We start from the raw sequence: 15,422 nt of genomic DNA, 5'->3' as shown, positions 1-15,422 counted from the left end.
TAACTTTTATCCCGTTCCTTCCTTGTTCAGTTGATATGGCTCCAGTAGTCAAAGCCCTTTAATAGCGAGCCATAACATACTGGCTGTTGTTAGAGAGCCAGGGGCAGGCAGCGCCGGAAATAATCAAATTTGAAAGGCAGCACAAGATTTGTCATTTCTAAACTTTGGCTCTATTGTTTAAGCAAACTTCGAATTCTAAGTAATGCTAAAAAAACCAAATACAAGCAATGACGTGCATAGTTTCAAAACAGAACCTCAAAAATAAAGATTTTGCAACAGCAGAATGAAAGCAGCTAAAAGCATGATCAATACTTCAGGTTGGTCTGTGATGAGAACTGATTAAATTTGAGTTATCCAAAACGAAACATTCCTCTGGGTTTTGGATGCACAAGAAGAGACCGTGTAAGGTTTATCCGCATCACAATTCCTTCTTCTGAGCTTTTGACCTTGCTGGTCTTGGAGGTTTGACAACAGAACCCAGTATTAGAAGGACGACAGGAACAATGGTGCCAATGTAATACACACTTCCGTACGCAGTCAAGGTTTCATGCAAGCTTAGTACCTGGAATGACAACCTCATTTAGTTATTAGAATGCGGAAAGTATCATGGCAACAAACAGCAGCAAATCTTCACCCAAAAAAAAAAAAAACAGCAAATTCTCCCAAAATCACACTAGGGATCCTACTGCAAAAGTTGGTCAATTTCGTTTGATTTTTACATTCCACAATCCACACTTCTTGGTTTTATCAAAACTCCCCAGATCTGAGACCTGAGGGGCCAAGCCTACATACCGATGCCTTGGGGAAACAGGGACTGAGAAGGTTTCCTCCAAAACCTCACCCCTGAAAGGCTGGAATCTACAAACCATCCAAATTCCACATTCATCAGGTCATCATCACCCACCATAACTAACACAGCAGCCCCACTAAAGACCCACCTTAAAAGGCCCAACCAAAACAACCTTAAAGTCACAAACGCCGGCATGGCACTGCCACCAACACAACTTTAAAAAAAAAAAAAAAAAAAAAAAAAAAAAAAAAAAAAAAAACACCATGATAATCATTAAATATTCCAATTATTTGATGGTTAGAGTGGAAAAGGCTTGGTGTCATCTATTTGACAAAATCCTCATACCAAAGGCTTGAGTGAGATATAGTAGGTTGAGGTGGAAAGAAAAGAAGGGTAAGAAGGTGTAAGTGAATATGAGCAACAGCATCAGTGGGAGCATATGAAAAGAGAGACACGGTGGGAGGGAAATAGAGGCACAGAGGAAACGAAGGTAGAGAAGGGAAGAACAAACTAACAGAGACATCAAACCTAGGAGGACTGAGAAGAGAATAAGTAATGAGTGGAAGCTGGCAAGGTTTGAGTTTAAATAGTAACAAAACATAATTCATGAGGTAAGGGTTTCAGGGTTATTCATATTACTTATCAGTTACTTATTCTAAATCCGAGTGTTTAACGCCAAAGCCCATACCATGAAGTACACAATAAATTAATCAGAACCAAACAGGCCCTGGGAGATTTGAAAAAATGAGAAACGATGGATGCAAGGAAACTAACCATAAAACCAACTGCTGAATAATTCAGAACCAGCATTGTATATGCAAAATTTACAAATGTCAATAGCTTCTTCAAAATACCCGCAGATACACCTTGCTGCCATCTGTAAATTACTGTTGAACGTATAAAACAGAAATGAGCATAAGTTTAAAGATTAAAAAAATAAAAAATAAAAAAAAAAAGCCATCAGCAGAATTGGATCAAGTAATACCTTTAGACCCAGCAATCATCAAAGCCGACTGAACAAAGAAAAATATGTAGCCAGGATATAGTCCCTGTTTTTTCAGAACAGCCAGGAAAAAAGAAATCAGTGAGTGAAGCATATCACACTTATTGCTGAATATATAGGTGCACAAGTACTGGGACACGCAGAAACTTAATTCCATGAAGTTATGTAACTATATAATGGCAAAAAAACCAAACAAATACTCAAGAATCAAGATTCAAATTATCCCATAGAAGACATGGATGGATGACAAACAAGGAGTGATCTTGCATGCACAGAAATTATACGTATCTAAGAGATGTATGGTTATCCGCTTATCCCTTATTTCACTGTATCGTCTAAAGCTAAATGACAGGCCAGGGGACTTATTAGTTCAAAGAAGAAGACTCACATGCCAAACAGCACTGACTGTCTGTGTAGCGAGCAGCTGAAAGAAACCACCCTTCTTGTTCTTCTGGACCAGTCTCTCATAGACATCTGTGACAAGCAAAGTGTTGCTTCAGATACACAAAATTGGTGCCACAGTGAAATAATGAATGAGAAAATAAATCTTGTAAGAAGGTATACAAAGGTTATTAATAGCACAATACAGCAATATATGATGAACAGTAGAATAAATATGATAAGAGGCCAAGAAACATACAGTGGCGGAGCCAGGTGCTGACTTGTATATTCCAGACAAGTGGTATCTGAACCGCACTCTTTGCCAACTCAACTCCAATGATATCGACATTTTGGGCACGATCCCACTTGGGCTTTGGTGGGGATGTATTTGTCCATCCACTAAATCCAAAACCTGAAATTATTGTAGCAGCTTCCGAGATAGACCAGATGAAATAATACTTCCACCGTGCTGTAAATCCACACAAGTACTGATAACCCAGCTTTTTAAAGAATCCCCATTCCCCATACGAGGGGTTCGTAAAAGTAGACAAGGGGAAATATGGCACCAAATTCAAATAGAGAGCCATGCATATAGCAGCTCGAAGAAGAGCCCGACCTACTCCACCCCAAGGTGATGGCTGTTTCTCCGATGGACTCCAAAGCTGCAAAGACAAAGAGCACAATCATGATTCCAAGTTTGTTCCCTGACACTTGTAATTTAAAAAAAAAAAAAAAAAAAAAAAAAAAAAAAAAAAAAAAAAAAAAAAAAAGAGCACGATGACGAACAAGAGTGCTTCATAAACCGACCCCTTTTCCTTCTGTCCAATCAAGATAATCCTTCATTTCAAATACAGGTCCAGCAAGGTGACTCCCGCAGCAGAGGCAATATCCAACATATTCAATCAAGGAGGGCTTTTTCAGCAACCGGTTCTTTTTCTGTGCTTCACGTAGGTCTTCATCTTTCAATAGTCCATCTTGATAATTTATTGCGCATGAGATGACTTTGAGCGTCAAGACCATCAGAGCACCTGCAAGGAAATCAATAGTTTTAAAAACGGACAAGCAACATACAGGATACAGAAATTTGAGAGAAACTAACGCAAGCAATGGCAATCTGAAAGTTCCAGTCACACTCTTAGTTCAATGTAATCTTCAGTTATTTTCATCTAAATGAGAAGCATTAGACTTATATTTATAGCTTGGTTGCCAGAAGTCATAAGTTTAGGCACCTCGCACCTGACTCAATTGGTGGAGCTTGGAGGACTTATAGATGTTGTTACTCTATTCCTCAAGCTGCTTGAAGCAAAGATTGGGGAAGGAGGAGGATGGGGGGGCCTAAAATTGTGGAAAAGGATTTTACACCTACAAATATGTTGATTTGGCTAATTTAGAGATATTTTATGAAAATCCGCATGATTTTAGACTAAAACAACAAAGAAATAATAAATTAAAATTAAAAGAGAGATATTCTTGCTATTTAGACTTTAGAGTGATATACTTTTCAAACCTACAAGACGTAAGATTTAACACTAAAACAAAGCAAAAGAAAGAAAGAACAGACAAGTTCACGGAAATTAGATTTCCAGCTAGTTGGCCATACAATGTTGGAGCACTAATATGGCTCAAATATAAATGTCCAGATGTAACAAATAGATGTTTATCCCATACAATGTTCTCAGCATAAGCACAGTAATGCAGTTGGTTCCATGTATGGCAAAAAGACAAAATCTATAGAGAGAGAGAAAAACAGTAATGCTGGCATCCATCTTCATCACCAATTTGAGCTCAATTCAACAGTAGTGTGACTAGTGTCAGCTAAAATATGATAAAATAACAAGAAAGATGAAACCTTTCAATATTATATCTCCTCCACATAAAAAAGGAAATTGACGGGAAATACTTATTAGCATTCCGCATCAGCAATACAGTACCAACTTGAAATTTTGCACCTAAAATCACCGATTTTCACTCTGTTCGTGCTATATGATACAACAATTGCCACTGAAAGAATGTTTGGCTAAAATATTAATAAAAAGTTGTTTGATATATAGAAGAATCCAAATAGAAATAAAGATAAAAACTCTGATGATCTGAGACTAAATTTCATCAATTAGGGACTCTTAACAACATTCAGGAAACAAAGTTCATTAAGGTATTGTAGAATTATTCCAATATGGCCAACCATTACATCACATTGCACCAAATAGTGTGAGATGGTGAAGGTAAACATTAATTATAGCTGCAAGAAGCAGAAACAATATAGCAAGAAGTTACCAGTAGTGTCGATTCCACCCTCCTTCCATGCATCTCCGCTCATGTAATAAACATGGCTACAAGAGAAAACGGATTTAAAAATCAAAACAGCGTTCAACATATTCAACGGAACACAGTACATCATTTTGTAACATCATCTCAGCACGAACTACCTCCATGCGAAAATTATTTTCATAGTCATCATGTTCAAATGTGCTTGAAAGTTGACAATCTTCCACTTCTCTTTCATAGGTTTACATTGAAAAAGGTAGATCAATCCGAATGTACTACTAAGTACTGAATTTGTAAGGATTTAAAAAATAAAAAAGTCTGCCACTTTATTGATTCATTTTTAGTTTCAAGTACACCATTTATGAACTAGGCAAATTTGGAAATCTGGTGTGCTTAAATGCTAAGGGCTTTCTAAATCTTTGTGCCAAAGTCACAAAAAAGTTTATCTAGGGACGACGACAGGACAAATTTTTCTAAGAATATATTCATCAAATCTAGTGAACAAACTAAGCTATAGCTACAGAGTCTAATATGTCGATTCTACTTTCAATTGCTAATCAATATAGTCTTTATTACCTCACTTTCATGCTCCACAGTCCACACAAAACCATTATTGAGTACATATTCCATGGTGGTATAATGTATATACTAAACTCCCTCCTCCCTCCTTTCTCCAATTCTCCTCAATTAGCACCCTTTTTTACTCCAATATACAAATTCTTGACCCGAAATCGATAAATACTTAAAAAAAGATTCAAACTTCAATCATAGCAACTGCAATGTAGTACGGTTCTCCGTACCGTGCAACAGTAACCGCGTTAACATCGAGGCAAAACATCACAAAATCCTTATTTCATCCTACACAACAACAAACTCCACAAACCAAATGCAATAGCAAACTACTGAAACCAATCCTGGTCTCCTGGATTAACGACAGCAATAAAAATTAAAACAAAAAAACAGGCAAAAACAAGTTTTCCATCCAGTAACTGAGGGACAAAATCAAACAAATTTACAATCTTTATCACTCAACAGTGTCAACACTGCCAAATCAATACTACATAAAATCACAAACTAACATTAAATCATAACAAAATACAAAAACAAATGAAGCAAATTAAATACTTGGTATAACATAAATAGACGATATTCCCATAAATTAAAACCAATTAAAAACCAAAAAAAATACCAAAAAACCCAATTCTGAATAATGAATCTGAGAAACTTACCAACCAATCAAATACCCAAATGCGGCGAAGAAAGCGATGAGACCACATTTAGGTCGATAAACAAGCATAGAAAGATACCCAATCAAAATAGAAACAAGAAAATGAAGATTGGAAGAAACCCCAAAAGAAAGGTAACAAAGAAGGGCCCCAGTAAAAGCAGCATAGATGTGTTTCGGAAGAGTTCTTGGTACCAAACGCCATAAAAAGCTAATGGGTATTGTGGCAACATAGCATAGGAGGAATCTGAGCACTGGTACTGATAACCCCAGAGCAGCCGCCATGGACGACATGTCGAGGTCCATGGTTGGCGAGTCACCGAGTTGTTTGGCTGAGTTTTGGGGAAGACGAAGACGAGTTAATTATTAATTAAATAAAAGGGTGGATGAAAATAAGGAGAGTAGAAGATGGGTAAATTGAGTAGTGGACCCCCAAGAAGTTATGGAGATGTGTAAATTGTGTGAGACTGATCAGAGATTTGTTGGAGGAAGAAGTTGATGTGCAACTGTTTTTTTTTTTTTTTTTTTTGGTGGATTAAATTGGGTTTTTTCAATTGGGTATATTTGGATTTATCATTTATGGGTTAATTGAGTTGGTTTCAGAGTTTCAGTGACAGTAGACCAATTGTAGACTTCTGGCTGTAAGAGAAAGAGTTATGTTCAAGTTTTGGGTTGCTTAGGTTGTGCCTTTAATGATAATGACCAAAAGGGGTAACAATCTTTGATTGTATTGACCAAAAGGGGTAACTATCTTTGATTGTGAATTGTATCTAGCTAGAATGGTCCTACCTAGGGCTTGGACTCTAGAGGCATTGTGAGTTGTGAGACTTGGTGACTATGGGGGTGTGGGCATGTGGGTAAAGGGGGTGTATGGGGTACCGAGTTGAGGTGTAAAGTTGTTGTGTGAAGAATGCTTGAAATGATATACGTATTCTTTGTATAATGAAGTTAGTGTAGATGGAGGCATTATGTTGATGGTAGTTATTGATAGTGAATTAGGGTTACTGAGGTAAAGCTGGGATTCTGGAAAATAAAGTTTAGTTTGTATTGTAATAAGTTTTTCAAGGTAAGATTTAGTGACCATAAAAATAAATTATGTTTTCTCCATGATGAGATGAATAGGATATTGTTATAAGTGAGGTTCAAGTTCTCTTGGGTCCAATGTGTTACTAAATATGTGATAGATCTATTGGCTCTTGTAAGAATACCAAAATTACCCACCCACTTTAAGCCCAAGAGGATCTGGGCACAAATCAAGGGTCTGGCCATTATAACAAATGTCTGAAAAACCTCTCTAAGGAGAAACGATTGTTAAGGTTCATACATAGTTTAATAAGAGTCTGTCAAAGCCACATATTAAGTGTTGTTCAAAAGATTTAAACATATAACTAATCGTAGTTAATCATAATTGCACTCTTAAGCTAACAAAATGTGACATCTTAATTACTACTCAACTAGGTTCAAAATCAAAAGGGTTTTCTTGGATACACATATACCTGAGGTCATGCTTACTCGTATATGCACTTTAAACTATGATAATGATTATATTCTTTATGCACACAAAGAAGCGCGCAAGATAAATGTGCAAATTAGGGCTCAAAAGTCAAAGGCAGACCACGATAATGATTATATTCTTTATGCACACAAAGAAGCGCGCAAGATAAATAGTCAGTGAGGGTTTTCATAGTGTAAACATTACATAAGTGTATCAAAATTGAGTGTCTTCATTCGCAAATAGTAAAAATGCTTTAAGAGACAAAATGGGACGATTCATATTGTTGGAAAAAAAGAAAGGAAATTCAAAGGGTCAGATATGGGCGCCCGATCAGGCGCCCGACTGAGTGAGACCCGCCCGATCGGGCGCGAGAAGAGTAGTAAAATTCTGGAGTTCCGCCGCCCGATCGGGCGAGCCTCGCCCGACCGGGCGCGAGAAGACGTCTAGAAAAAAGGAGTGTTCGCCCGATCGGGCGAGCTCCGCCCGATCGGGCGCGTGTTTGTCTGTTGGACTCCAACGGTTCCCTTGGATTCCTTTTCTTGTTTGATTTCTTGTAACCCCCCATTTAAGAGGTTGATTATGGTGTTTTAATCACCATAATATTTTTTATTTCTTTTCTTTGTTCACAGAAGATTCCTCCGTGATCTTTCATCTTCTTCTATCATTCATCTCTATATTGGAGGATATTTTTTCTGATTTTCACATACACAAGAAATACATATCAAACACAAGCTTGCTTAAACACATACTCTATATTGGGCATAAGTTACTTGGCTCCAACCTTCCACCCAAAAGTGTCTTTGTGTAGAAGTGGTGTGTTAACCTTAGGGAACGTGCCGGCGAATACAAAAGTGCACCCCGGTTGCGCCGGAATTTCGTTTTCAAGTCAGTGATTTGCATCACGACACACCGTACTCTTTCATTATCTCAAAATCATCTTTTCGATCTTCTTATTTTAGAAATATAACCTTGAAAATAGGAGACGGATATTTCCAATTAATTGACAGTTGAGCGTTTTACCACGTTTTTCGGGGACAGTCTAGCTTTGGTTTCGGTTTTTGAAGTCTGAGCATTGTTTCTTATATTACAACGCTTATTTAGATATTTTTCACTAGATAAGTTCTTTCCCTAATTTGTATTTTAAATGAATATTATTTTTATTTTAGGGGTCAGGACTCAAGAGTAGCAAAGTCATGCTATGGCACATATTACATCACTCAATAATCTTACTAGAGTATGGGCAGAAGGGTGCCTTATCCGTCATGAAATTCAAAGGTACTACTTGATATGAACTCTCATCCATTTAATTTTAGTTTGTTGTATCAGAATTCAGATGACCATGACTTGATGAGGCGATGATAGATCTCAAAAATAGGGTTAGCTTTATTATTAAATGGTTAGGATGAGGTACAATTGTACACGTAATCGTGGAAGTGACCTTGGCAGGAGGGAAGATTGTCATGGGCTAAGCCCAATGTGCTTGTGGTCTTTGTGAATGGGTCTTATAGTGCAATTTTACTTGTAGTGCAATTTTACTTGTCTTGTGCTAATTCTACTTTGGGCCTTAAACTTTTGCTTTCAAAAGAAAATGGTTTTTGCGGAGTACTAGAGTGTGTGAATTAAGGCCCAAAAGTCAAAGAAACGATACAAACACAAGGGAGGTTAATTAGTTTTTTTACACACACAAAGAAACATGCTAAAGAGAGAGTTAATGAAGGTTTCATGCTTCAATAATGCATTTATCACGTAACCAAACACTATTGTGTTTGAGGGGCTAAGAAATGACAATGTCCTCCCTAGTTGAATTTTTCAACAGGTGTTCTATATTTGGATATAATGGAGGTTAGTGAATCGACTCATGCTACAACTTATATTAACACATTCAATTATACTACTAGAGCTTGGGAAGGAAGATGTTATATGATTAATAATTTATTAGTTATAAATATTAATGATTTAATGTCGTGTATGGTGTACTATTCTAGAATATGCTAGTTTCCAACGCAAGAACAACCTAACTATTCTCATTAAATGAGAAAAAGAGAACATTTTTTTAAAAGGAACCTTCAAAGAATAGAAGGGTAATTATGGCCACAGTTGATCACAAAACTCATTATCTAATTGGCTTGTGAAAGCGCTATTAAAGACTTGCGTGGATCTGGTCCACAATAATGTTATTGTGAACCCGAGGTTTATACACACGCAACTGACATTATATTAAACATAGCGACCCTTAATTTTCACATAGTAACCTTATTTTTAACATAGTAACTGTTTCGGGGTTTTCTGATATCCTGCGGGAGAGTTACAATTTCGAGACTGGAATCGGACGCCTGTACCTGCAAAACAACGGAGACTCCTGGTGGTGGGAGCTCCGCCTCCAACGGTCAAGTTAGTACTTGATTAAGGAGTAATTAATGCGGAAATTAAAGTGATTGGGTCTCTCTAGGTGAGAGTGTTTAATGTGAGTTTTTAGCGTAATCAGCTTGTAACTCTGTGTGTAATCAATGTGTTTTTTCTGTAATCCCCCCTTAATGAGGATTAAGGGAGGTATTTATAACCTTGGGAAACGTGCCAATCCTAGGTTTAGGTTAACCTAGGGCTGATTGGGCTTCCCTCGGAAGTTGGGCCTGGGTGGCCGGTTTCTCCATTAGGCATGGAGTATGCCACGTGTCATGACATAACAGGTCCAAGGTGGACGAATAAGCGTGTGCCACGTGGCAAGCCCTGACAGTTCCAACTGGGGGACACTTGGCAGGACCTGACTGGTCCACGTGGCGCATTCCGATTGGTGGGAGCAAAATCCCCTAATCATTTGCCCCTCACAGGTGGCACGTGACTGGTCACGTGTTACCTGTGACAGGTGCCGCACTGTAACAGGCGACGGCCTGCTACAGGTGTCAGTCGGCGAATGGCCGAGAGATTTTCCCGCCCAAATTTTGAATTCTGAAAGTGACCCTTCGCCTTCTCACTTCGCCTATATAAGGGAGAGTTGTCTTGAGTCATTTTCACACTTGAGAACTTTGTGAGAGAACATTTGGACCCCTGAACTTGCTCTGACATTTTGGACCTTTTCTGCCTACCGCCTGTTCTGACAAGCCGACTGCACAGGATTTTCAGCACTTCATCAATCGTCACTCGTTCAGGTAACTGTCGGTTCTCTTACTCTTAATTTTCTTTTTATTTTGTGAAATGGCACCACGGAAGCACACGACACGACCTAGGTTAGTGATCAGCCGGTCACCGGGGACGGCTGAATCTAGGACTAGGAGTGTCGCCTGCCCTTTTCCGGACCCATCTTTGCCCTTTATACAAAGTCCGACTGTATCTGTGTCTATGTAGAGCAGGATGGCCAGAACAAAAAAGACTGCTAGGATCTCAAATTCAGACGGCTCCTCCCACAGGGTGCCGATTAGTGAAACATCTGACCAGGCGCCAGATGTGGAAGTGAAACAAGGCGGCCTGAAAGCCGGCAATTCTGAGGGAGGAGTCACAGTGACCCCTTCCCATTTAACAGTTAACAATTCTGCTCCTTTTCAAAGAGAGGAGGCGGGCCCCTCCGGGAGAGGGGAGGAGTCGTCCTCTTCGGACTCGTCAGAGAGCAATTCCGAGTCTAGCTCTTCTGGCCATGCTTCTCTGGACACAGAAGAGAAAAACAGCCGCCTGCAAGAGGCGAGGCTTTCTCACGCAGTTGAGAAGGGGGACAATTGGGCGGAGCCATCCGCCTCTTACCGAGAGCAAAATACCCCCTACTACTGCACGGTACCTCGGGGCCGGATCACAGTCATGCAAGAGAAAGTGGAGAGCTTTATCGCAAACCACAAAATGGGCCCCGACTTTTTAGTGTTTGTGTCGGATCCAGAAGACACAGTCGTCAGGCCGGCTGGTACCAGTTATGATAGCGCCTGCTTTAGCTGCTACGAGGCGGCCATCAAGGCTGGGCTGCGCTTCCCATTACATCCGGCTGTTCAGCGGATCTTGGATGGGTATGAGTTGGGGTTATGACAGTTAGCCCCGAACTCCTGGGTCAATGTACTCGGCTATGTGGCCGGGTGCGAACTGCACGGGGTGGAGCCGAGCTTCGAGGCTTTCGCCCATATGAACTATCTCAGCCGGACCCCTAAGGCAGGCGGTACCGGCTGGTATCAATTGACAAGCCACAGGGGCTACCTCATGACGAGAGGTAAAGCAAACAAGTGGAAGGACTGGCGGAGCACCTTCCTCATCATTGAGAGTTCAGACACTGAGCTGAACAAGCGCTTCAATAGGTGGAACAGGAATCCGCCCCTTCTTGCAGGCGGCCGCAGCATGCCGCATGTTTCCCCCAAGGCTAAGAAAGAGATCCTGGATAAAGGACTCTTTAAAGTAGAGTCAAGGGTCGACTCTACTTCAGGGGTACGAGAGTAAGTACCCCTGCACTGCGTCCCGAGCTTCAAATGGCTCTATGACGAGTACTTTTTGGCCGCCTGTGGCCTCAGCAGTCGGTGCTCAAGAGGTAGTCGGCCTGTCGAATACTCTGTTGTTCCATACATTTCTTGTTATGACTTATTAACTTTGCTATTTGTTTTTGCAGCGGACGCTATGAGCAAAATTACCGCCTCCAAGACTGCGGCGGCCATGTTGCGGGCCTCCATCATGCAACAAGCTTCAACCGACTCCCCCAAGAAGGGGGCACCCTTGGTGGGCTTCGAACCTTTCACCCTTTTTTTTTTGGAGTTGTGTTTATGCATATACTGACTTTTTTTTTCCTTCTTTTTTAGACGGGTGCTCCAAGGGCTTCTTCTTCCCAACACCCGGACCCCAAGGCCCGGAGGACGACTGTTGCGAGCTCTCCTGGTTCTGCCAAGAAACATGTGGCGGCTGAGAAACAGCCGGCCACTTCTTCTAAAACTCCAACTGGGCCGCCTAGAAGTATGAAGTTGTCCTTGTAAATTTTAGACTTGCTCCCTTTTTTACTAGGTCTAATCCGTTTGTTTATGCTTGATGCAGCCGACCCTCAAGAGCCTGACTTGGTAGAGGTGGCCAAGTCTATGATCAGGGTCGTTCCTCCAGCTGAAAGGGAGGCGGTCAGGGGTGTCGGCACCCTTGACCTAGACGGGATTGCAGGGGTCCTTGCTGAGGTATACTTAGCATATTTTTGAGTATTTGAATTTCTGGACGCCTGTTTTCTTTTTTGTTTGGAAACTGACGCCTGTTCCTTTTTACTTAGGCCCTGCTCCGAGTGAACGGCCTTCGTAAGCCGCTTGACCGGAAGAACAAAGAGGTAAAGGCTGCAAAAGCCATGGACGCCTCCAACTGTGATAAGGCAATGTTTCAAATTGCCCAAAATGAAGTTCTGACCATTGATATTCTTTATTATCAGGCGCAGGCTACCGCCGCTATTCGGGCTCAGTTAGAGGCGGCCCAGAAGAGGAATGGCGAGCTGGAGGCGACCATCACCAATCTCAAGGCCGAGCTGAAACCTCTTCGCCTAAAGATGTACTCATACGAAGCCTTGGAGAAATCCTTGGCCAACGTAAAGGAACGCCTGGTGACCCAGGAGCTCTCGGAAAAGGCCGAGCAAGAAAAGAAAGAGCTGGTCCGGGAGATGATGGAAGACTCCGCTCAAATCCAGCGCATGACTTGGGGCCGCCTCTTCCCCAATGCCGACTTTGCCTCATGGGAAAAAACGTATCGCCAGTGTTCTGATACATATAATCAAGAGATCCTGGCGGCTGCTGAGGAAGAGGCGTTGGAGGAGGCGTTGGAGGAGGAGGAGCCGGTAGTGGCGCTTGTGCCGCTTGGGGGTAATGCATCAAAAAAGGATGCAGCTGAAGCCGAGTCCAGCAAGAAGAGTGCCGACCAGGCGGCAGCTGCTAATATTGAAGATCTGCCCCCTTCTTAAGCTTTATGTATTCTTTCCACGGCCTGCGTGCCGTTTGTTTTGTATTTACCCGGCCAGGGGGCCGGGGCTCTGAATATTTTGCCGGTCTTTAATGACAGGCTTCTTTTTAATGAATTTTTGTTTTGCTTCAAATTTGTCTAAGTATTGAATATTCTAATATCCAATTGTTCACTAGACCGACTGTTTTACATGGCCGATAGTTGCAGACAGGTACGGATAGTTAGTCACACCGCCTATGCCCCTGGACAACTGGTTGTCTGTTTCCAGGATAGACGATCAGTCGGCCATTTATCCAATCGGTATTCGAACTATTTTAAAGACTGGATCCTTTTTAGGTAGGCGCTCCTGTCATTTGTAAATTTAACCAAGTAGGAAAGTGGTCTGACCAAGTGAACATGATTGTTACTTAGTTGCCAAGGAACTGAGTAGTAGAGGTATCAAGCGGTGGGTACCGATTGTTCCCCTTTATTCGCCAATGTTTGTTGGCTTTTAACTCATAAGTTGTAAACCTAGCAGGAGTAGTGGTTGAGAGCCCCTGTTTGCGAAAAACAGGCGGACGACTCATACCTTTTAGGCTCCATACTAAGTTTGAGGGAGTGACTATGAGTTAACTTTGGAGTTACTCAATCGCCGTCACTCCTGCTTGAGTAGTAAAGGTACCAGGCGGCGGAGGCCGACTGATCCTTTTGATTCGCCAATGTTTGTTGGCTATTAACTCAAGAGGTTACCTAGTAGGAATAGGGGTTTGAGTGCCGCTGTTTGCCAAAAAACAGGCGGTCTACTCAAACCTTTTAAGTTCCATACCAAGTTTGAGGGAGTGACTATGAGTTAACGTTGGTGTTACTCAGTCGCCGTCACTCTTGCTTGAGAAGTAGAGGTACCAGGCGTCGGAGGCCGGCTAGACCCCTTGATTCGCCAATGTTTGTTGGCTATTAACTCAAGAGGTACCCCCTGCATTTATCCCAAGTAATACAGGCGGTCATCTGACTTAGATGTCAACTCCTACCACTGGTTTGGTTAGTGATAGAGTTATCCTTGTCTCAAAAACGGCTACGTGGTTGCCCTTGGGGACAGTCGTATAGGTGCCGTGTAATTAGTTTATAGAGCAATGTTCCACCCAAAAGGGAGCTGCTCTCTGCGACGAATTTCATCCGGAGGGATGCCGCTGGACGCCTGCTTTGATGTTGGGACCGGTCGTATTAGTTTTGAAGATTTGATCAGTTGGCTTGGCGCCTGGTCTGATCATTCGGCCTGTGGCCTTGGTTAGTTCTTGGTGAACGTAGGTGCTAAGTAAGAGGAGGGTAGCCGCCTGTTAGGCACAGGGTCGGCCAGGCCCTAATCTTTTTTAGCTAAGTATAAGGGGGGTAGCAGGGTGTTTGGTACCAGTCGACCCTCTTCTATGGAGAGTAGCCGACTATATGTCCAGACAGCGTGCCCATATGGTGAGAAAATGGAGAGTAGCCGTCTGTAAAGGTACAGACGGCATGCCCCTCTGAAAATAGAGTGAAAAACTCAATGGAGAGTAGCCGAATGTAAAGGTACAGACGACATGCCCCTCTGAAGGTAGAGTAAAATACTCAATGGAGAGTAGCCGACTGTAAAGGTACAGACGGCATGCCCCTCTGAAGATAGAGTAAAATACTCAATGGAGAGTAGCCGACTGTAAAGGTACAGACGGCAAACCCCTCTTAAGTAAGAATAAGAATTAAACATGGAGAGTAGCCGACTATTTGTTAGTAGGCGTGCCCCTCTTAGTACAAAATTGAATAGTAAGTATGCAAACTTTTATTAAGTAGCTCTTGACTATTTACATCATTCAAAAGAAATATTTCTTAAGATTATCTACATTCCAAGTTCGAGGCAACGGTTGTCCGTCTGGTGTTTCCAGACGGTAGGTACCGTCCCTGACTTCTTCACAGATTCGGTAGGGTCCTTCCCAGTTGGGAGTTAGTTTGCCAGACTCATTAGCCCTACCAACTGCTTCCATTTTTCTAACTACAAAGTCCCCTACTTTGAGAGGACGCCTGTGTACTTTTTTGTTGTATGATCTAGTCATTCTCAGGCGGTAGATTTCATGGCGCAAGACAGCATTGCCCCTCCTTTCAGGAAGTGAGTCTAATGCCAGGCGCATGGCTTCCCAGTTTGCCTCTTCGTCATATAGCATTACTCGAAGAGTCGGCTCGTAGTGTTCTATTGGAAGAACAGCTTCCGCACCATAAGTTAGGAGGAATGGAGTTTCTCCAGTCGCCCCTTTTTCAGTCGTCCTAATGGCCCAGAGAACATGTGGTAATTCATCCGCCCATAGGCCGCCTGCTCGTTCAATCTTTTTCTTGAGACCGTCTGAGATGATTTTATTAAAGGCTTCTACCTGGCCGTTTG

The 15,422-nt window shown here is 41.7% G+C and overlaps 1 protein-coding gene across 1 annotated transcript; it reads right to left on the bottom strand.

Moving 5' to 3' along the window:
• Window positions 1–120: 120 nt before the first annotated feature.
• LOC110729707 (lysophospholipid acyltransferase 1-like) lies at window positions 121–6,390 on the bottom strand. The gene is made up of 8 exons (XM_021909482.1): window positions 5,669–6,390; window positions 4,449–4,504; window positions 2,982–3,202; window positions 2,434–2,836; window positions 2,182–2,267; window positions 1,776–1,839; window positions 1,565–1,677; window positions 121–562 (listed from the first exon to the last, which is right to left on the bottom strand). Exons 1-8 carry the CDS (start codon window positions 5,968–5,970, stop codon window positions 419–421), a joined length of 1,389 nt encoding a protein of 462 aa, XP_021765174.1. The 5' UTR covers window positions 5,971–6,390; the 3' UTR covers window positions 121–418.
• Between the last annotated feature and the right edge of the window lie 9,032 nt (window positions 6,391–15,422).

The sequence above is a fragment of the Chenopodium quinoa genome, unplaced genomic scaffold (assembly GCF_001683475.1).
Source record: "Chenopodium quinoa cultivar QQ74 unplaced genomic scaffold, ASM168347v1, whole genome shotgun sequence".
Lineage (NCBI taxonomy): Eukaryota > Viridiplantae > Streptophyta > Magnoliopsida > Caryophyllales > Amaranthaceae > Chenopodium > Chenopodium quinoa.
This window is presented reverse-complemented; position numbering and strand designations above follow the sequence as displayed.

Excerpts from the sequence above, each read along its gene's own strand:
- LOC110729707 (XM_021909482.1), bottom strand. The coding sequence starts at position 5,970 with ATGGACCTCGACATGTCGTCCATGGCGGCTGCTCTGGGGTTATCAGTA. Across the intron at positions 4,505-5,668 it reads TTTGGGTATTTGATTGGTTG|CCATGTTTATTACATGAGCG; the intron begins GTAAGTTTCTCA and ends TTTCTCTTGTAG. Across the intron at positions 1,840-2,181 it reads CAGTCAGTGCTGTTTGGCAT|GGACTATATCCTGGCTACAT; the intron begins GTGAGTCTTCTT and ends CTGAAAAAACAG.